General features: G+C 46.8%; 1 protein-coding gene across 1 annotated transcript in view; it reads right to left on the bottom strand.

The window, feature by feature from the left end:
* Window positions 1-10,277, bottom strand: part of LRCH2 (leucine rich repeats and calponin homology domain containing 2) — a 75,892-nt gene extending 65,615 nt beyond the window's left edge. Inside the window, exon 1 of the mRNA XM_069943272.1 lies at window positions 9,883-10,277. Coding sequence (XP_069799373.1) covers window positions 9,883-10,222 — 340 coding nt within the window. The 5' untranslated portion in view covers window positions 10,223-10,277. The remainder of the gene's footprint in view (window positions 1-9,882) is intronic.
* Between the last annotated feature and the right edge of the window lie 11,943 nt (window positions 10,278-22,220).

Here is a 22,220-nt window from a genome sequence, read left to right as displayed (position 1 = left end):
GATGATCCAGTATTGCTATTCCTAGGGGAATATTATAGTTGTCTAAAAGACAGGTCAGGAGTGTTTTTAGGACTTCTTAAGAGGGTTATTGCACAGAAAAGGGGAAAAAAAAGTAAAGTCCTGGATACACAGCACTATCAAGGTAAAAGTCGTGCCCTTTAGTCTTATTTACATCCTTTTTAGCCTATTTCTTTAACCTTTTAGGGTACAAACACACACAGCAGATACGCAGCAGATTTGATACTGTGTTCAGTTATTTAGATCTAATCTTCTGCGTATCTGCTGCGTATCACAGCAGTAAATACGCAGCGTATAAGCCGTGTGTGTTTGTACCCTTAGGGTGATGTTGTGCCTCTGTGACGAATCTGGTGCATTCTTAGCCTGTCTAGTGTAACTTTAAAAGCTCCGTATAAACATTACTGAGTTAAGTATCTTGCTGATGTGCTATCCTCTGGATAAGACTGGGCTGACACAGGCAGGGCACAGAGCAGCCAGCTCTCCCTAACAATACCCGGCTGCTTTAGAAATCAGGAAGTTATTTTTGGACGGTGCTTTGTTAGATTTAACAGATACATCATCCTGAAGCCATGGCAGTAAATAGCTTCCTCCTTCATTTTCTAGGCACAAAAGAAGCAGGAGAGGAAGAGCGGTAACAAGCAGTAATCTGGAGCACTTACTAAAGTGAATCCGTCATGGCAGACAGCCTGCTAGATAGCAAAACCTGCAGCCTTGGCCTCCAGCGTAGGGACCTTACAGGGTTAAATATCACAGTGCCCCCGTTTTATGATAGGGCCGAGTACTACGGACAAGTCACATTATGTTGTAGCCATAGGCCTAACCACTTACAGAGACCAACACTATTATAATCAGAAAGGACGCTGGTCTTTTAGGTACAGCTATCCCTTCAAGGAACAACGCAGAAGAATAAACAAGAAATGATGACCCAATTAAAAGGGAAAGACTATCATTGCTTGACCCCCAGCAACTAGGAAATCCCTGGCTGAAGGGATGGCCAAGTGCTGTGCCCCATTCAGGTACCCAATATATAAACTGAGCGATATGCCCCTTCAGGTACTGGATATATAGCCTGTACATAAGCAAGAGCTGTGCCCATTCAGGTACTGAATGTATAGCCTGTACATGGCCGCATGCTGCGCTCCTTTAGGTACCACCTAGATACACCCAGCAACTAGGGGAAATCCCTGGTTAAAGGACTCACTGAGCATCCCCTCATCTACTGGATATATATGTATAGCAGATACATGACATTCACCAGTCTCACCTTCAGGTACTAGATATACAGCCTGTATATATAACTTAGCGCTGTGCTCCTTCAAGTAACAGATACTGTAAATATCCTGTACTTGGCCAAGTGCTGTGCCCCATTCAGGTACCAAATATATAACTAAGCGATATGCCCCTTCAGGTACTGGATATATAGCCTGTACAGAAGAGCTGTGCCCATTGAGGTACTAAATGTATAGCCTGTACATGGCCGCGTGCTGCACCCCTTTAGGTACCAGATAAATGGCCGTTACATGGTTAAGCACTGTGTCCCTTCAGTAATTAAAGGGGTTGTCCAGCTAAAATCTTTTTCTTTCAAATCAAGTGGTGTCAGAAAGTTATATAGATTTGTAATTTACTTCTGTTAAAAAATCTCAAGTCTTCCCATACTTATTAGCTGCTGTATGTCCTACAGGAAAGGTTTTTTTTGTTTGTTTTTTTCAGTCTGACAAAGTGCTCTCTGCTGACATCTCTGGCCGAGACAGGAACTGCCCAGAGCAGGAGAGGTTTTCTATGGGGAGTCACAGAAAACCGAGACAAAGTTCCTGTCTCGGCCAGAGATGTCAGCAGAGAGCACTGTGTCAGACTGAAAATAAAACATCACTTCCTGCAGGACATATTGTAGCTGATAAGTATGGGAAGACTGAAGGCTTTTTTTAATAAAAGTAAATTACAAATCTTTATAGCAGAGAGCACTGTGTCAGACTGAAAATAAAACATTTGCTGCAGGACATACAGCAGCTGATAAGTATGGAAAAGGTTTTTTAATTGAACGAATTACAAATCTATATAACTTTCTGATCCCGGTTGATTTGAACAAAAAAGATTTTTGCTGGAAAACCCCTTTAAATATATAACCTATACATGACTTAACACTGTTGCCTCTTCAGGTACCAAATATATATATGCATAGCCTGAACAAAGTTGAACACTACGCCCCTTCGGCTATTATACACTCACCGGCCACTTTATTAGGTACACCTGTCCAACTGCACGTTACCACTTAATTTCTAATCAGCCAATCACATGGCGGCAACTCAGTGCATTTAGGCATGTAGACATGGTCAAGACAATCTCCTGCAGTTCAAACCGAGCATCAGTATGGGGAAGAAAGGTGATTTGAGTGCCTTTGAACGTGGCATAGTTGTTGGTGCCAGAAGGGCTGGTCTGAGTATTTCATAAACTGCTGATACTGGTATTTTCACGCACAACCATCTAGGGTTTACAGAGAATGGTCCGAAAAAGAAAAAACATCCAGTGAGCGGCAGTTCTGTGGGCGGAAATGCCTTGTTGATGCCAGAGGAGAATGGGCAGACTGGTTCGAGCTGATAGAAAGGCAACAGTGACTAAAATAACCAACCGTTACAACCAAGGTAGGCAGAAGAGCATCTCTGAACGCACAGTACGTCCAACTTTGAGGCAGATGGGCAACAGCAGCAGAAGACCACACCGGGTGCCACTCCTTTCAGCTAAGAACAGGAAACTGAGGCTACAATTTGCACAAGCTCATCGAAATTGGACAGTAGAAGATTGGAAAAACGTTGCCTGGTCTGATGAGTCTCGATTTCTGCTTGAACATGACAATGAGTTCACTGTACTCCAATGGCCTCCACAGTCACCAAATCTCAATCCAATAGAGCATCTTTGGGATGTGGTGGAAGGGGAGATTGGCATCATGGATGTGCAGCCGACAAATCTGCGGCAACTGTGTGATGCCATCATGTCAATATGGACCAAAATCTCTGAGGAAGCTTCCAGCACCTTGTTGTATCTATGCCACGAAGAATTGAGGCAGTTCTGAAGGCAAAAGGGGGTCCAACCCGTTACTAGCATGGTGTACCTAATAAAGTGGCCGGTGAGTGTACATCTTACAGTTAAGTACCAATTCCCCTTTGATTTTGCATAGATGGGACCCAGACTAAACCTGCATTGATGGTAAACCCTAAATCCCAGAAAACCTCTGTGTACAGACAGACGGGGGATAGGTCTGCATATGAAAAAAAAAAATTATATAAGGATTACTTTCTGTGATACATGTAAATGAAGAAGAAAGGCAAGCATGGCAAGCATCACTGGTGCTGCATTTCACCCACTTCAGGTTGCCATACTGGAGTCTGCGTTGCCTCTCCCCTTCTAGGCATCAAGGGGACCAATGTGAGTGATCCCATCGCTGGCTACAAGAATCCGAGGCCCATACCCCTTCCGCCAACATCTTCAGACCACAAAGTGCTACTGCGGAATCTGTTGGCGCTATACAAATAAATATCATTATTACTCAGAGTTGGGCCTATCAGCAGCACAGTTGTGCACACACTAGTTTTCTTCCCTCTCTGCGGCACCATAGGCTAAAATACTACACCCCATTTTCTTTTGGGAGTCATGCTTTCTGTGACGTCTTGATGTCTGGTAAAGAAAAGGCTGGTAAGATTTTTTTTTATCCATAAATTTTAATGTTTCTTTTAAGGTTTGTATTTTCTCATTTTTCTGCAATTTTCACTAAATAGCTAGATGCCTGCACCATGTAAATGCAGCCTTGGAGAGGGAACCCGATACTTACATTTTCCCCCTCCTCAGTAACATAATGATTTCCATTTCATGTCACATTAACAGGATCAGGCTGTCACTATGACAGCCCTATCTGGGTAATGGCAGCATGCTATTATGTGCCGTCTGCCCAGGACTTACAGATGGACTTGTTAGGATTATCAGCTTCCTATGAAACTGGCTGCAATGCACGTGGGTATCTGACACAGGGAAACGTATGTACCCATATACCAGATCTCACCTACCTCTCAAATGTAATACCAGTTATAAATTTAATAATAATAATAATAATAATCATCTAACAGTCAACAATAGCAGCAATTACCAGTCCCCGTCCTATAACATCCAGCTCATTGGTATTCCATGGCGAGAGATCACAAAGACCATAAATGTACCCCTGCCGCCAGCAACAAAAGCTATGGGTGCAGGCCAGGAAAGATGAAAGGGACTGCGATAAATGGCTGGGTAACACTCACATGGGCGCTCTCCGCCTGGAATCAAGCCTGGCACACCATGTGTCATGGTCATAGATGGATACCTGAGCATTGTGTGCACATTATTGCATGCGAGGGGGAAGGAAGCAATGCCTACACATGAAGAGGAGGTAATGACACAATGATCACCAGGGACCGGCCTGGACCCCATCACTTATCACAGGATATAGCTTTACTAGGTGGATACAATCTATATCCTCTATCAGTTTGTTAGGGAGCGATGCTGTGAATGAAATTCTCCCTCCCTGGCGTATGATTTGCAAGGCTGAGCAGCACAGAAAGCGGGGGACTCCCTGTTTCTAATAGAGAGAACTGACACAGATTGTTGGAAATGAATTAAAGGGGCAGATGACTATTCACCAGCACAGCACCTGCCTACACAGCAATAGAGGCGACCAAGCACGCAGCGCACTATATTGATTCTTGTGAAAGGCTCAGCCAGATGCTAGAGGAAGACGAGCCTGCCAGAAAACATTCAGCCCTCCTGCAATGGGAAGGGGAACAACATAAAGACTGTTACCGGAAGTCTCTATACTTCACACTCACATTTATAAGCTCCCCTAATGTACAGCTAGCCTACTAAAGTAGACAGAGCTCCTTGTTATGGCAGTAGGTGGGTAAGATGTAAAGGGGTTATGCCAAGATTAAAACTCATATCCATAAGATAAGTGCGTGGGGGTCCGCTGTCCCCCAGCTGGAAAGGCAGCACGCACCCTCCGCAACCACTAAATTAAATTGCTATAGGGGTTGTCCAGAGAAAATCTTTTTCTTTCAAATGAACTGATATCAGATATATAGATTTGTAATTCACTTTTATTTAAAAAAAAAATCTCATGGCTTCCCAATCTTATTTGCTGCTGTATGTCATGCAGGAAATGTTTTATTTTCAGTCTGACACAGTGCTCTCTGCTGCCACAGGAACTGTCCCGAGCAAGAGAGGTTTTCTATGGGGATTCATAGAAAACAGAGACAGAGTTCCTGTGTCGGCCAGGGATATCAGCAGAGAGCACTGTGTCAGACTGAAAATAAAAAAATTCCTGCATGACATACAGAAGCTAATAAGTATGGGAAGCCTTAAGATTTTTTCATAGACGTAAATTACAAATCTATATAACTTTCTAATATCAGTTGATTTGAAAGAAAAAGATTTTCGCTGGACAATCCCTTTAAGTACAGAGTGCACCTCCAGGATGTACATGAGTGTGCACACTGCTCCTCTATTACCTCGGGGGGGCAAGGGACCTTCACCCTGATGATAGGTGGGCTTCCCAGAGGACCCCCGCAGATCAGCCAGTTATCCCACTATTTCTTTAAGATAGAAGATAAAAGCTTAAAACGTGGAGCTTGGTAAACACTTCATGCACCTAAGGCCTAGTTCACATCTGCATTTTGACGTGAGTGAAGAAAACCCTCTGTAAGGTTATGTCCACACTACAGAAATCACACGGATAACTTTCCGCCGCTTGTCCCTGCGGGCTCCCTCTTCACTCTCCCGCCGTCCCATAGATTCCTATGGTCAGGCAGATTCCGCTGTCTGCCCAAAGAATGAACAGGTTGACCATCCACCTGACCACAGAATAGAGACTATGGGACCGGCAGAAATTCAAGTGGGATATCTGCAAATATTATTGCCATAGTAAAAAGGCATGCTTAATGTGAACAGAGGCCAGTACTGACTGTGCAGGAACCAAACTGCATCAGCAATGACAAGAAGATATCCACCAGGAACAGGCAGCAACGTGTCATAGGAGCAGAACAGATTCAAACTAGGACGGATCCGTCACAGGACATACAGCAACTGTGACCAGCATATCCAACTGGTTATACTGGGGTCCATCAAGCTCCACTGTAGTGCCAGTCATTGAGTCAATATTCTTCCCATTAATACACCATACTCATATACACAGGCACGTTGCAGTATAGAGCTGGATGTACGCATAAGCAGGACAGTTTCTATTTCCCTGTTGCACAAAGGGTTAAAGTAATAAAAAAAAAAAAAAAAAAAAGGGAGGGAGTTTCCTGACAAAGAAAACCAGTGCAAGTGTTTCCCAGGGCATAGCCCCAGAAGGGATATCCTGTGACATAAGACTAGTGTACCAGTGCGGGAATGTAGTGACTGGAGAAAATACACAGAGAACTGCAGATAAGAGGCAGCCGCTCCGCCCGGGGGCCACAACATCCAGGGCTGGGGTAACCCTGTGTGCGTAGTCAATGGAGAGGCTTCTTATAGAGCGAACTTCTGCTTTAGTGGTATATAGACCGGGGTAACATATAAATGCCCCCTGCAACATGAGACCTGTGTATATAGGTACAGGGAGGAATGTAGAGAAAATATATATTCTATGGGGTCCTCTGCTGAAACATGAACAACCTGTCAGCAAGTATTTCTGTACAGCGCCACCACATGGGAAATTAAGCATTACATGCAGCTGGACATAGAAATCAATGAATGGGCTGTGTATGTAACACGTGGACGAACTGGGACCTCCAGAGACACAATCTCCCTGTGCCTATAAGACTACTACCCCCAACATGCCAATGGCCTCCCGCTGCAGACGGCAAGGGGATAGGGACATAGACAACAGCTATATAGCAGCTTTTCCATAGGTATGTGCCCCATGTAATGCTGCGTTTACACGTAACGATTATCGTGCGAACTTGCGCGATAACGGTCAAATTCGAACGATAATCGGACGTGTAAACGCAGCGAACGATCGAACGACGCACAATAAATCGTACATTATGATCTTTCATCAGGTCATCAAATCGTCGTTCATCGTACGCAAAAAATTCGCAAATCGTTCCGTGTGAACAGTCGTTCCCCGATTTAACCAATGATAGGCTTAAACGATCGCAAAACGATCGCAGTGCGATTTTCGTACGATATATCGTACCATCTAAATGCTGATCGTTATAAAAAAAAAAAAAAAATCGTAAATCAGACATCGCTAATCGTACGATCGGGCCAATAATCGTTACGTGTAAACGCAGCATAACAGCTTACAATTATACATGTATACCGTTACCAACACCTGTAATATCTCCAAGACACCAGGATACCACCGCCTGGCACATGGCCTGCCTTATTACACCAGGATACCACCGCCTGGCACATGGCCTGCCTTATTACACCAGGATACCACCGCCTGGCACATGGCCTGCCTTATTACACCAGGATACCACCGCCTGGCACATGGCCTTCCTCATTACACCAGGATACCACAGCCTGGCACATGGCCTGCCTTATTACACCAGGATACCACCGCCTGGCACATGGCCTGCCTTATTACACCAGGATACCACCGCCTGGCACATGGCCTTCCTCATTACACCAGGATACCACCGCCTGGCACATGGCCTGCCATAATAAACCAGGATACTACCGCCTGGCACATGGCCTTCCTCATTACACCAGGATACCACCGCCTGGCACATGGCCTGCCTTATTACACCAGGATACTACCGCCTGGCACATGGCCTGCCTTATTACACCAGGATACTACCGCCTGGCACATGGCCTTCCTCAGTACACCAGGATACCACCGCCTGGCACATGGCCTGCCTTATTACACCAGGATACCACCACCTGGCACATGGCCTTCCTCGTGACACTAGGATACCACAAACAGTCATCCTCCTCGGATGGCCACAACTCTTCACACCAGGTGATACATACAGTCTGCCAGTCTGTGGACCAGGTGACCCCCATAGAGCAGAATACAATATATACACATGGTGGGTATTTATTAATGTAACCTCAGCACACTGTAGGCTTAGGAGTCCAGCAGGCTGTATTAATCCATCACTGATAAGGACCGCCCACTGGACTCCCAAGCCTAGAAAGGGCAGAATTTTGGATCAATTTTAGCCGGCTTCGTGCTGGGATACCTCTGTCTATACACTGCCGGCTATGTGCTGGGATACCTCTGTCTATACCAGTGCTTTTCAAACTTTTTCTACTGGAGCCTCACCCAACAGACCAAGGCAATGCCTGGGCCTCACCAGACTGACCAGGAGGGTGTCTGGGCCTCACTATCTAAGGTGAAAGTCCATTTAAAAGCTGAAAACAATGCTAGGGCTAGCTAACACCCGTCTCCCAAGCTGTATATGCTAATAAAGCAAGTACAAAATAACTTAAAGTGACTGTACCACCCGGCCCAGGCTGAAGCACTGGAGGGGGGCCAACCCACCCCAAGTGGGAAGAAACCCCAGCCCCTCCACAACGTGACTCCATTAGAATTAATAGAACCCCATCATAGAGGGGCGGGGGTTTCCTCCCACTAAGGGTGGGTCGGCCGCCTCCAGTGCTTCAGCCTGGGCCTGGTGGTACAGTCACTTTAATAATGCCGCTAAAATGGAGATTTTTGCAAACAGAAAAAGGACTTTGCAGATCATAGTTAGTTTTGTGAAAACTGCCTCCTCAGTTGGGCCTCACCAACAACTAGGGGGCGCCTCACAGTTTGAGAAGCACTGGTCTATACACTGCCGGCTACGTGCTGGGCACCTCTCTGACTCTATACACTGCCGGCTACGTGCTGGGCACCTCTCTGACTCTATACACTGCCGGCTACGTGCTGGGCACCTCTCTGACTCTATACACTGCCGGCTACCTCTCTGACTCTATACACTGCCGGCTACGTGCTGGGCACCTCTCTGACTCTATACACTGCCGGCTACGTGCTGGGCACCTCTCTGACTCTATACACTGCCGGCTACGTGCTGGGCACCTCTCTGACTCTATACACTGCCGGCTACGTGCTGGGCACCTCTCTGACTCTATACACTGCCGGCTACGTGCTGGGCACCTCTCTGACTCTATACACTGCCGGCTACGTGCTGGGCACCTCTCTGACTCTATACACTGCCGGCTACGTGCTGGGCACCTCTCTGACTCTATACACTGCCGGCTACGTGCTGGGCACCTCTCTGACTCTATACACTGCCGGCTACGTGCTGGGCACCTCTCTGACTCTATACACTGCCGGCTACGTGCTGGGCACCTCTCTGACTCTATACACTGCCGGCTACGTGCTGGGCACCTCTCTGACTCTATACACTGCCGGCTACGTGCTGGGCACCTCTCTGACTCTATACACTGCCGGCTACGTGCTGGGCACCTCTCTGACTCTATACACTGCCGGCTACGTGCTGGGCACCTCTCTGACTCTATACACTGCCGGCTACGTGCTGGGCACCTCTCTGACTCTATACACTGTCGGCTACGTGCTGGGAACCTCTGTCTATACACTGCCGGCTACGTGCTGGGCACCTCTGTCTATACACTGCCGGCTACGTGCTGGGCACCTCTGTCTATACACTGCCGGCTACGTGCTGGGCACCTCTGTCTATACACTGCCGGCTATGTGCTGGGCACCTCTGTCTATACACTGCCGGCTATGTGCTGGGCACCTCTGTCTATACACTGCCGGCTACGTGCTGGGCACCTCTGTCTATACACTGCCGGCTATGTGCTGGGCACCTCAGTCTATACACTGCCAGCTATGGGACAATGCCGGGATACAGGGGCGCTATGGAGGACGCTCGCTGACAATGGCCGCACCTGCTTGTGTGGTGTCCGTCAGATCATAGCCGGTGCCCGGGAACTCCCTCAGCTTACGGCCGCTCAGGTTGAGGATGCCGGAGGTGACCGCCTCCTCCAGGGCCCGGTCCAGACTCCTCACCGTGTGCTGGTGCAGGGTCCCCGTGCTCCAGTGAGGTCCGTTGGGGAAGCTGGGGAACACAGACAGGGCGCCCGGGCAGACCCCGACTGTGGGATTCACAGCGCCCCCTCCTCCTCCGCAGCCGCCACCACCACCACTTTGCCCAGTCCCTCCTCCTCCGCTCTGCCCACCGGTGCCCCCCGCAGCGGCAGCTGCCACCGCCGTCTGACTCGCCGCCATTTCTGTCAAGGAATAGCCCCTGCTATAATGACACCGTTAGCAAGTGCTCGGCGATAGGCGCATGCGCGCTGGCGGCTGATGGAGGGGGGGCTGTACCAAGAGCCGAGATGTGATGGGGGTGGGCGGTGCAGAAACCTGTGTGCAGGGGGAGGCGAAACCAAAACAAAAGTGCTGCTCTGAGGGGCCGGTCACATCATGTGTGCGCAGGGAGCAGCTCAGCCAATACAAGAAACTAATGGGCAACTAAGGGCAGACTGGGCAAATCATTTACCTCATCCCACTGGAAACATAAACATTGGGGTCCACTTATCAGTACTGTCCCTGTCAATAAACAATCTATATGTGGTTTCCACGGCTTCTCCATTACAATCACTATTCTCCTCTATCAAGATTTTTTAAATTTTATACCATAATTCCTCAATATGGCTGCCATTATAGCGGGTGATAGATCTGTGTACCAGGCAGATGTCCCGCTTTATGACTGCAATATGTGATGGATCCCCATCTCCCAAGCATAATAAGTTACATCAAAGAACGCAAAATAAAGACACAACACATTGAAATCAGGTGTCAAAGGGGCCCAATTTTATTAAAAATTACATGACACCGAAAATGGCAGACCCTTGACTCACAAAGAGTCACCATCCAGCACTCAGGCGAGGAAAAACCCCCTGTGGGGGAAACCTTGAGGGAGCCATGGCTGAAGAGTTGCCCCTCCCCTGGGCTTAGAGGGTAATACCGTACTATAAATATAAGAAACTGGATGGGAGAGAAATCTGGCTGCAATGTCACCTTATTGATGGCCGGCAGCTGTATCTCTTCTCCCTCACAGATCCAGGTCCACTCGATGAAGGGGTAGTCTAAAGCAGACCACCCTTTTTCCCCTGCTAGAACCTCCAAATTACATCAAGGGTAGGGGGCAGTAAAGTATACAAGCTCAAGGTCCTCTGGCGCATCCAAGATGGCACTGATCAGGGCGCGGTGCATTGCTTTATGAAACCTTCTTTATGACATAAGCGGTTGTCATCACAGTGCACGGTTGCCATGGTTACTGCAGGTAAACACATCTGAAGCATTAACCCATTAATGACTGGCGATGCCCTTTACTGCAGAGGTCACTAAACACACTTGTGACCAAGCAAACAGCTTATGGTTAGGCCACACTAAGATCACTAAATAATATGGTTTTATGTGGCCCATAGCAACCAATCACAGCTCAACTTTCATTTCTCAAATTACTTTGGTAAAATAAAAGCTGAACTGTGATTGGTTGCCATGTGCATCTTAGACAGTCTATAGCAGCCCATAGCAACCAATCAAATTTCAGCTTTAATTTTATTAGAGCTTGTTAAGATATGAAAGGTGATCTGTGATTGGTTGCTATGGACCGTGTTTGGTCTCTGGCAGATTGATAAAGCTGCTCCATTGCTGTAAAGTTTATGATTATGATGATGACTGAAAACACATGACATCAAGCTTCCCCATAATGCTTTGCAGTCAGCCCTTCATCCACACCTCCCATCTTTTTGGAGGGACACTTGTGGTTCACAGACAAATCTATACACTACAATTCCCAGCATTTCCAGTCACTTAGTTTAGAATCCACCAGTATACGGTTATATACAGCATATTTGGTAACATGAAGGAGACGGCTGACAATCTGATGTAATTGTATGTTTAAAGGGAACCTGTCACCCCCCGTGCCGGGGTGACAGGCTCCCGACCCCCCGTTAGAGACCCCTATACTTACCTCATCCCGCCGGGTCCCGCTTCTGGATTCGGTCGGGTCCCGGAGATCTCAGCCGCTGCAGCCCGGCGCGCGCGCTGACAGATGAGTCCAACGCTCATAGAGAATGACGGAGCGCTGGACTCTCCTGTCATTCTCTATGGGTGTTGGACTCATCTCTCAGCGCGCGCGTCGGGCTGCAGCGGCTGAGATCTCCGGGACCCGACCGAATCCAGAAGCGGGACCCGGCGGGATGAAGTAAGTATAGGGGTCTCTAACGGGGGGTCGGGAACCTGTCACCCCGGCACGGGGGGTGACAGGTTCCCTTTAAATGGCTGCCAAAGAGTATTATAAATAAAGCTGTTGAGATGAATAGGGAAAAAGGGGATCGCTGCCTGGAAATCCTCCAGAGTATAGACAAGCAGTATGGGGGGCATGTAACACTACATTTCCCAGGCTTTCATAGGAAATCGGTGATCTCCCGATTAGTTGATCACTGGAGAAACTGCACTGACTGTACAAAAGGGGTTGTTTAAATAAAATAGTTCACATTATTAAAGGGGTACTCCAGCAAAAAAAATTTCAATAATTTATAATTTACTTCTATAAAAAAAAAAATCTCTAGTCTATACTTATCAGCTGCTGTATGTCCTGCAGGCAGTGGTGTATTTTTTCCAGTCTGACACAGTGATCTCTGCTGCTTTCCAGAGTAAGTTCCTGACATGGACAGAGGTGGCAGCAGAGAGCACTGTGTCAGACTGGAAAGAATACACCACTGCCTGCAGGACATGCAGCAGCTCATGAGTATTGGACGGCTTGAGGGTTTTAAATAAAAATATATTACAAATCTATATAATTTTCTGGCACCAGTTGATTTGAAGTAATTTTTTAGGGGAATTTTAGGGGGAGCAGTATCGGCCCAGCCAGTGTCAGACTGGGGTACCATTGACCCACCTGGGAATTTGATTCTTGGGGCCCACTCTACTTACAGATATAATAAGCACCAAACCTTTTACATTACTATAGTAACTCTGCACAGAGCTGTGTATGTGACCAGCAATGCTCGCTCACTGCTAGTAACTTGTCAGTCACTCTATGCAAACAGCATAAAGTGCCACGTCTCAAGGCAGCTCAGCCAATCAGCGGTCATAGCGGAGTCCCTCCTCGGCCGCTAAATCGCTGAGCGTCCTTGAGAGGACACGTCTCAAACCACAGCTCAGACCAGAAAGCGGCTGCAGGACAGGACAACGGGACGGCGCCATCCGGGATCCGGTGAGGTAAGTGATCGGCGGCCTTTATATCCACCCCCTCCCCGGCCATACAGGGCAAATACACATAGCCCGGAGTACCCCTTTAGGTTTCTTGAAAGGAGATGTCCCATGAAACTAACAGATCTCAGGTAGGCAGGGGGGCGCAGGAACATAATAAAGAAAGTATACGTAACCATCCCTGTGCCCCAGTAGTTCTTCCTTAATATTCTGATAATTACAGCCACCGACCTCCTGCAGCTCCTCCAGCTGCAACATCACATACTTACCCATATGGATCGCCCAATCAGCCAATCACTAACTGGGGATAGACACCGCTGCAGTGATTGACTGGCTAAGCAGGCAATCCATCACCCAAGATTGTGACATTGCAGCTAAAGGAGCTAGGGCCGTGACAGCCAGCTCACATGCTGTTTGCAGCTCCACTGTGCAGGCTGCAGCCCCTCTCCCTCCTCTCCTCCCGTGTCCCAACTGCCAGCAGCAGCATATAGAGCAGATGGGGGCAGCCTGAGAGGAGGAGGTGGTGGAGGGTCCCAAGGGAGAAGAGAGGGGCTGCACTAAATCTGCATGCTACATGCTGCTGCCTGTCACCATATTCACACCCTAGTCACTCCCCTACATAATATAATGAAACCCCAGGTTACTTCATAGAGGCAATCAGTGACTGGGTGAAAGGCATGTGCTGGATATGTCGTCCTGGAACAGCTAGACAGGGAGGCCCACCAAGGGGTAAGGCCCATCGGGGGATTCCCCTCTTCCCCTGGGGGCCAGTCCGAGCCTGGCTTTATGCAGCTCCCTAGCACCCTGGCGGCCCATTATATACCTGCGTCTTTCCATGCCAATCTAAAGAATGGCTAAACTCTACAGCAGATCCATTTAAAGGGGCTCTCCGCTGAAGACAATCTCTACTTGTCAGAAAGGTACATTGACACTAAGCTGATAATAAAGAGTCCCTATTAGGACCCACAGCAGTAAACTATGATGACATCTGCCCATACCTGCTGTGCTGTGCCCTGCAGCGCCACCACAGGGGAAATGACACATTACACAGTGCACTATTGAATCAGTGTGTTGTCTGTGTAATGCAGGACAGGTCCTCCAGAGCAATAGACACTATTTGTAAATGTTTTCAACACTGGCTGCAAGATAGGGATCCTGATAATGGGACCCCCACTCTCCACTAACTCAGAATTCCATTAAAGACTCTATAAAAATTAGTTTTCCAAACCAGACAACCCATTTAAGTACCATAGGTAAAGCAACAGGGGAATTCTATTGTCCCAGAATGGTTGCCGCTGCAGGAACTGAGTCCCAGTTGAATAAATAAACTGATCTTTACTAACAAGTCTCTTTAATACCGGATGATAGAATAATATGTGACTGATACAGACTTGCTTTCACTGGATCTGTGCTGAGAGATGCCGAAGTGCTGAGGTTGAAAAGTTGTGCTGGTTTAATAGAGAGTTAAGAAGAGTAGAGAGGAGTTTGTCGGGAGAGCCCCAACCCAATTTAGTAATGAGCTCTGACAGAACTTTAGTAGAAGAAATACTTGAAGAAGAAATACTTGAAAGAAGAAGAATACTTGTGCCCGTGTTTCAACCTTTGTCGCTAGAACCACCTTCTGCCCTGTAGTGACAGGGTACCCATCCTACTTGGGTGACACAAGCCCCAGTCCTGGTTACCTTAGTTGAGCAGAATGTCTGAGTGTGTCCCGGTGTCACCTGCAACGAGAGATAGAGTACGTAGGCCTTGACTATGGCTGCTTTGCTCTATCCAGATCAGTTCCTCTGCTTAGGATACTGTCCTGCACTGTACAGAGATGTTCACGGCGTGTGTTGAGGGGTTCTCTGACTTGTCCTCCCTTTTAGCTGTTTAGCACTGCATCTTAACTATACGTGTAGCTTTAAGAAAGAAAGTCTCTGCATTCTCCAAACATATCTTTTACCACCACCAGACTAGACTCGACTGACCCATTCCCTAGGGGTTGTGTTTGTATAGAGTGCAGGGATAGGTAGAGAAAGAACAGCATCTCTCATTGGCTGGCACAGACCATGTGGTACAAAAACAGTAACCCTCTAATGGCTACAGCTGTGCAACATGTAACAGAACCTGACCATAACAGTGACATCTTGTGGTAAAACTAGAGAATGCACCTTCATTAGCATTGAAGGGATACCTTTCTGGCTAAAGCACTTAACTGTGGAACACCACATATTGGGCACATGTAGCATTCAACATTCTTGCATTGTTACCGGACAGGATCTGACCTGTATTTGGTCAGGCTACTTGGCCATGTATAAATGATGGGTATACACATCTTAAGGCTGGGTCATAAAGCATTTATGAACATGCATTTAGGCATGTATTACGCCCCAAAATATGTGGAAAAGAAGTATGCAATGTAACCCCCCCCCCCATTTGTTTGTAACAGGAGTTTACACTGCGAACTACAGCACAATTCTTTTTGAGTAGACATTTCTAATACACCTCAAAAAGGGACATTTTACCCATATTGAGCATATTTCGCAAATGGAGGACACCATTTGGTCAGGTCTAGTATGGCGGTGTAATCAAGTCACAGTATGGTGGTACTGGTCAGGCCTGGTGTGGGGTGTAATCCAGTCACAGTATGGTGGTATTGGTCAGGTCTGATGTGGCTGTGTTATCCAGTCACAGTATGGTGGTATTGGTCAGGTCTGATGTGGCTGTGTTATCCAGTCACAGTATGGTGGTATTGGTCTGGTCTGGTGTGGCGGTGTTATCCAGTCACAGTATGGGGGTGTTGTTCAGGTCTGCTATGGCGGTGTTATCCAGTCACAGTATGGTGGTATTGGTCAGGTCTGGGGTGGCTGTGTTATCCAGTCACAGTATGGTGGTATTGGCCAGGTATGGTGTGGCTGTGTTATCCAGTCACAGTATGGTGGTATTGGTCAGGTCTGGTATGACAGTGTTATCCAGTCATAGTGTGGTGGTATTGGTCAGGTCTGGTATGGCGGTGTTATCCAGTCACAGTATGGTGGTATTGGTCAGGTCTGGTATGACAGTGTTATCCAGTCACAGTATGGTGGTATTGGTCAGGTCTGGGGTGGCGGTGTTATCCAGTCACAGTATGGTGGTATTGGTCAGGTCTGGTATGACAGTGTTATCCAGTCATAGTGTGGTGGTATTGGTCAGGTCTGGTATGGCGGTGTTATCCAGTCACAGTATGGTGGTATTGGTCAGGTCTGGTATGGCAGTATAATCCAGTCATAGTATGGTGGTATTGGTCAGGTCTGGGGTGGCTGTGTTATCCAGTCACAGTATGGTGGTATTGGTCAGGTTTGGTGTGGCCGTGTTATCCAGTCACAGTATGGTGGTATTGGTCAGGTCTGGTGTGGCGGTGTTATCCAGTCACAGTATGGTGGTATTGGTCAGGTCTGGTATGGCGGTGTTATCCAGTCACAGTAGAGTGGTATTGGTCAGGTCTGATATAGTGGTGTTATCCAGTCACACTATGGTGGTATTGGTCAGGTCTGGTATGGCGGTGTTATCCAGTCACAGTATGGCGGTATTGGTCAGGTCTGATATAGTGGTGTTATCCAGTCACAGTATGGTGGTATTGGTCAGGTCTGATGTGGCTGTGTTATCCAGTCACAGTATGGTGGTATTGGTCAGGTCTGATGTGGCTGTGTTATCCAGTCACAGTATGGTGGTATTGGTCTGGTCTGGTGTGGCGGTGTTATCCAGTCACAGTATGGGGGTGTTGTTCAGGTCTGCTATGGCGGTGTTATCCAGTCACAGTATGGTGGTATTGGTCAGGTCTGGGGTGGCTGTGTTATCCAGTCACAGTATGGTGGTATTGGCCAGGTATGGTGTGGCTGTGTTATCCAGTTACAGTATGGTGGTATTGGTCAGGTCTGGTATGACAGTGTTATCCAGTCATAGTGTGGTGGTATTGGTCAGGTCTGGTATGGTGGTGTTATCCAGTCACAGTATGGTGGTATTGGTCAGGTCTGGTATGACAGTGTTATCCAGTCACAGTATGGTGGTATTGGTCAGGTCTGGGGTGGCGGTGTTATCCAGTCACAGTATGGTGGTATTGGTCAGGTCTGGTATGACAGTGTTATCCAGTCATAGTGTGGTGGTATTGGTCAGGTCTGGTATGGCGGTGTTATCCAGTCACAGTATGGTGGTATTGGTCAGGTCTGGTATGGCAGTATAATCCAGTCATAGTATGGTGGTATTGGTCAGGTCTGGGGTGGCTGTGTTATCCAGTCACAGTATGGTGGTATTGGTCAGGTTTGGTGTGGCCGTGTTATCCAGTCACAGTATGGTGGTATTGGTCAGGTCTGGTGTGGCGGTGTTATCCAGTCACAGTATGGTGGTATTGGTCAGGTCTGGTGTGGCGGTGTTATCCAGTCACAGTATGGTGGTATTGGTCAGGTCTGGTATGGCGGTGTTATCCAGTCACAGTAGAGAGGTATTGGTCAGGTCTGATATAGTGGTGTTATCCAGTCACACTATGGTGGTATTGGTCAGGTCTGGTATGGCGGTGTTATCCAGTCACAGTATGGCGGTATTGTTCAGGTCTGATATAGTGGTGTTATCCAGTCACAGTATGGTGGTATTGGGCAGGACTGGTGTGGCGGTGGTAAATGTGACGCCTGGAGATATAATCTACCAATCCTGTGGTGAGAATTCCTTTAGACAATATGCAGACACCTCTAACCATTGATTCAATATGGAAATTTGATTATGCGTTAAACAGCTAAAAACCATGAAAAATGTGATTCAGAGAATGTTTCCACATGTAGAGAAATGCATGTGGCCAAAACCACTCTCCCCCACGCTCCCTAAGATGGGACGTCTTCAGGTTTAGTGCCTAGGGCAGAGGCAGCTGTTAATATGGCCCTGATGATGGGAGTTGTAGAGCATCAGACCCCCGATCCTGACAGCCAGACACCATTAGATGCAATGTTAGATAAATCATATCAGACGCCTCAAGCATTTGTGAAGTTCATTTGAGGTAAATGTTTACAATCCCTTTAATGCAAATTGCCCCCCATAATAGGCAGAATTACTCTGTAAATACTTAGAGAACGGAAACTACATGCACTAATATATATAGTAAGGATCAAGCCATAGGACCTGCCTCCTTGACATCATTCCAGCTATCAGACCAGGTACATGTAATATATAGCACACGCTGTTGCTATGCCAACACACTTATACGTAATACCAGCTTATCATTTCCATTTTGTAATATTTAAATGGTATTCAAACCGGTTTTATAACAGTGTTAACTTATTCAGAAAATCGCTTAGTTACTGGGATATCATTTTAATAAGTATTTCCCATAAGCTAGGAGATACATTACCTGGTTAACCCATTCCCCTCTATGTCACCAGTGAGCCGGTCCTCAGATAGTCCTGGATGTCTTCTTCTCTTATAGATCTCATAGTATTACATTGTGGTAATAATTCGGTACCATGTACTCCAGTTGTTTCTAATGGTTATAATACTACATAGATTCTAGTGATAGGAAGTGACATAGCCGGGTGTTAATCTATGGTCAGAAGTGGCAAGAGGATCAGTCAGAGACTTTCAAAGTTGCGGGTTCATGCATGACTCATATTGTAAAAATAGAAATGACAATATATACATCGGCGCCCTACAGATACTTACTATATCGGGCAGTGGTCCACCAATCTGAGACTTACAAAGGCTTGTTCTATCGTCCCCCCCCCCCCCACTATTGCAAGTGTCCCGAAGGCAGACCCTTCCCTTTAAGTGTTCTTTAAGAATCTTTATGATCCCTCCTCTTGGCTGTGAGTGACGGCTCTACAGTCCACTCAGGAGAACCGTATAGAAGATTGCATGATCATAACCCAACATATATTTTCACTTCCTCACCTTTATGAAGTGCTGTCAGCAGAGTCAGGGCTCAGAACTGCTGACAGATTCCTTTTAAAGGGAATGTATTGCATTGATTTTTTTTGCTGACTAGAGCCAGATACTTAAACATATGTTGTTTTTATTCTAATCTATTTCTATTCTGCGACTGTAATTTTTTTAATTTTATTTCATTTTTGTACTTTATTATTGGGGCAGCCATCTTGCCTAAGCTGTTTTTAACAGCAGTTAGTGATATGCTTTACTGCAAGCCCCATGGACATAGGTAATAATGGATAAGACCTGCCCTATAGGCATGAATAGGAAACCTTACTCTCTGCACTCTCCTGTGAGAGGGAGGCTGAGCTGTGAGCTTCATCTATCAAAATCTCTATCTACTAGTGTCACCATTCACTGAAAATCTGTACATAGCACTTTCTAGAGCATGCTGAAGTTCAATGGGGTCCATGCTTGCCCATGCTCATATACATTCACCTAATTTGGCTGGTTTACAATGTATATGCCTGAGATGGTACAATCGTGCTGTGAACAAACCCTAAGGGGCCTATTCCACGGAGCGATAATCGGCCGAATCGGCCTGATTCGGCCGATTATGGCTCCATGTAATATAGACAATGATCAGCCGATGATCATGTCATCAGCTGATCGTTTATTTAGGTGCAAACCTAAAATCATCGGGCGCCCACCGTGCATCGCTTCGTGAAATAGCGATGCGCGGTGGGCGACCGACAATGTCACAAGCACCATACATTACCTAACCATGTTGCAGGTCTTCTCCTGCGCTCCTTCTTCCTCCTGGTCCCGCGCGCAGCAACAGCTTTGATGCGGCCTGTCTTAGCTGACAGATCGCTCAGCCAATCACTGGCCCCAGCGGTCCTGGCCAGTGATTGGCTGAGCGGTCTGTCAGCTAAGACAGGCCGCACCAAATGCAATATGTTTAAGTAAAGTATGTTGTTTATAACAAGGGCTGCAAGGACATCGGTAGCGATGTCCCTGCAGCCCTCACTAAACGATCATTGGGCCGCGGAATAGGCCCAGTAAACAAGCGCCAATCTAGCAGATCGGCTCTCGTTTACATTGTTGATCGGGCCCCCATCGGCCCGTGGAATAGGACCCTAAGAAGGGACGGGAGAATGACAAGCAGCAGCGGCCCAGAGTAGAAGGTTTCCCTATTTTGTATTTCTGTCTAGCAGAGAAGCCATCCCCATGATACGGTGTCATACAGAGACATCATACAGCAGTACACAGACTCCATATAGATAGAGAATGAGTCAGATGGTCTCTAAACAGAGCATGACCTATGAGTTATCACGCCAGCGGGTTATATAAATATCAAGCCTAATTTGGCCATATAGCTGCATGTAAATATAATTTAAAGGAAATAAATACAGCTATACATTGTGCTGATACATTAGACTGTACAATGCGTGGCAAAATGTCAACTATCTCAAGTGCTCAGTAAATGAATAGGGCCCATTGTCCGCTGTCACATCATTTACTCCTATATCCCTGGTATAATCTATAGGAAATCAACAAGATATGCCATCTCTATAGAAACCTATACACACAAACACAGATCTGTACTGTAGTCTACTGACCGTAGTGGGCGGATGATGCTATCGCTCCAGCTCCACCACAAGAGTAGGGGCCCTATTACACCAACAGATTATCTGACAAAACCAAAGTCAGGAATGGGCTATAAACAGGGAAAGACTGAGATTTCTCCTCTTTTCAAAACCATTCCTGGCTTTGGCTTCAAAAATCTCTTGGTGTAATAGGGCCCTAAGGCACCCATAGACTAGTGAGGTAAATAACTAGATATTTGGAGCAGAGTACAGACTAACTGGCCTATGTGTATCCTTCCTATCTGTATCCTGTAACAACTGAGTTTTCACTAGCAACCTAGGAAAATGTATACCAATAGCTTATAAGCATCTGTCTTAAAGGGACAGTGACCCAATATTTATCCATATTAAAGGGGCTCAGATTTATCAATCAATCAATCATAGTGTCTGGATGTCTCATTTCTGCACGGGGGACAATTTATCTGACAATAGGAAGCTTTGGCTTCAAAAATCTGTCAGATATCTGTATGTGTAATTGGGCCATTACTCCTAGCTAGCCTGCACTGTTCCTGCCATGTACACTATAATAGCTCCTATTGCTCCAGCCTACAGAATAAACCTGCTACTGGCACAGTGCATAAGAACTTGCATTATGGCCTCCTATGTGTCAGACATGAAGGAACAAGGTAGTTTTATCACAGCTGGACAGAAACTCGGTGCAACTCAAAGCTCCGTGCACACAGAGCAAAAGTGGCGGAAAACATGTTCATTCTCAGCGCAGAGAGAGGAGCCGCGTCAGTATGACAGGGAGGCTGGTGGAATTCTGTGGCAGAATTCTCTGCCACTTTTGCTCCGTATGCACGAGCCTAAGGGTGCATTCACACGTACAGGATCGTCAGCAGATTCGATGGCCCAGATTAGATTCAAAGCACACTTCAAATCTGCGCTATCAAATCTGCTGCAAATCCTATACATGTGAACACACCCTAAAGCTTCAAGGACCCAATGTTAATCTAAATAACATGGTCACCCCCTCCACCACCACGTGTCATTTGTAATATTGGCTTCTTCATATGTGGCAGGGGACATTGGTCCCCCTCAAGAACCAGGGCACGGCTATTAATGCTACATTCTATGGCAAGAGTCTCCTAGTCATAAGCAGTGGCTCAGGACCCCCATCTGTGGAGGCCATGATAGGAGGTCCCTGGCCATATGTACTGCATGTACTGTATATGTATATATATTTATAAATCTATCTATCTATCTATACAGTACATATGGTATATATATATATAGAGAGAGAGAGAGAGAGAGAGAGAGAGAGAGAGACTGGCTGTATGGGATTACATCAGTGTCATTGCTTACTGTAACTTCTTTACACATTCAGGATTTCCTATCTTCCCTTTGATACAAATAGAACAGCAGGTGGTATAGGAAGAGGTCCATGCAGCAGGCTGTCACTCTCTGTAGCATTGGTGCTGACTTGCGCCACCTGCTGGTAACCTACGAGAAGTTCCCTGCAGTTTCCACTCTGGGATAACGCAGCG

The sequence above is a fragment of the Dendropsophus ebraccatus genome, chromosome 10, assembly GCF_027789765.1.
Source record: "Dendropsophus ebraccatus isolate aDenEbr1 chromosome 10, aDenEbr1.pat, whole genome shotgun sequence".
Classification (NCBI taxonomy): Eukaryota; Metazoa; Chordata; class Amphibia; order Anura; family Hylidae; genus Dendropsophus; species Dendropsophus ebraccatus.
This window is presented reverse-complemented; position numbering and strand designations above follow the sequence as displayed.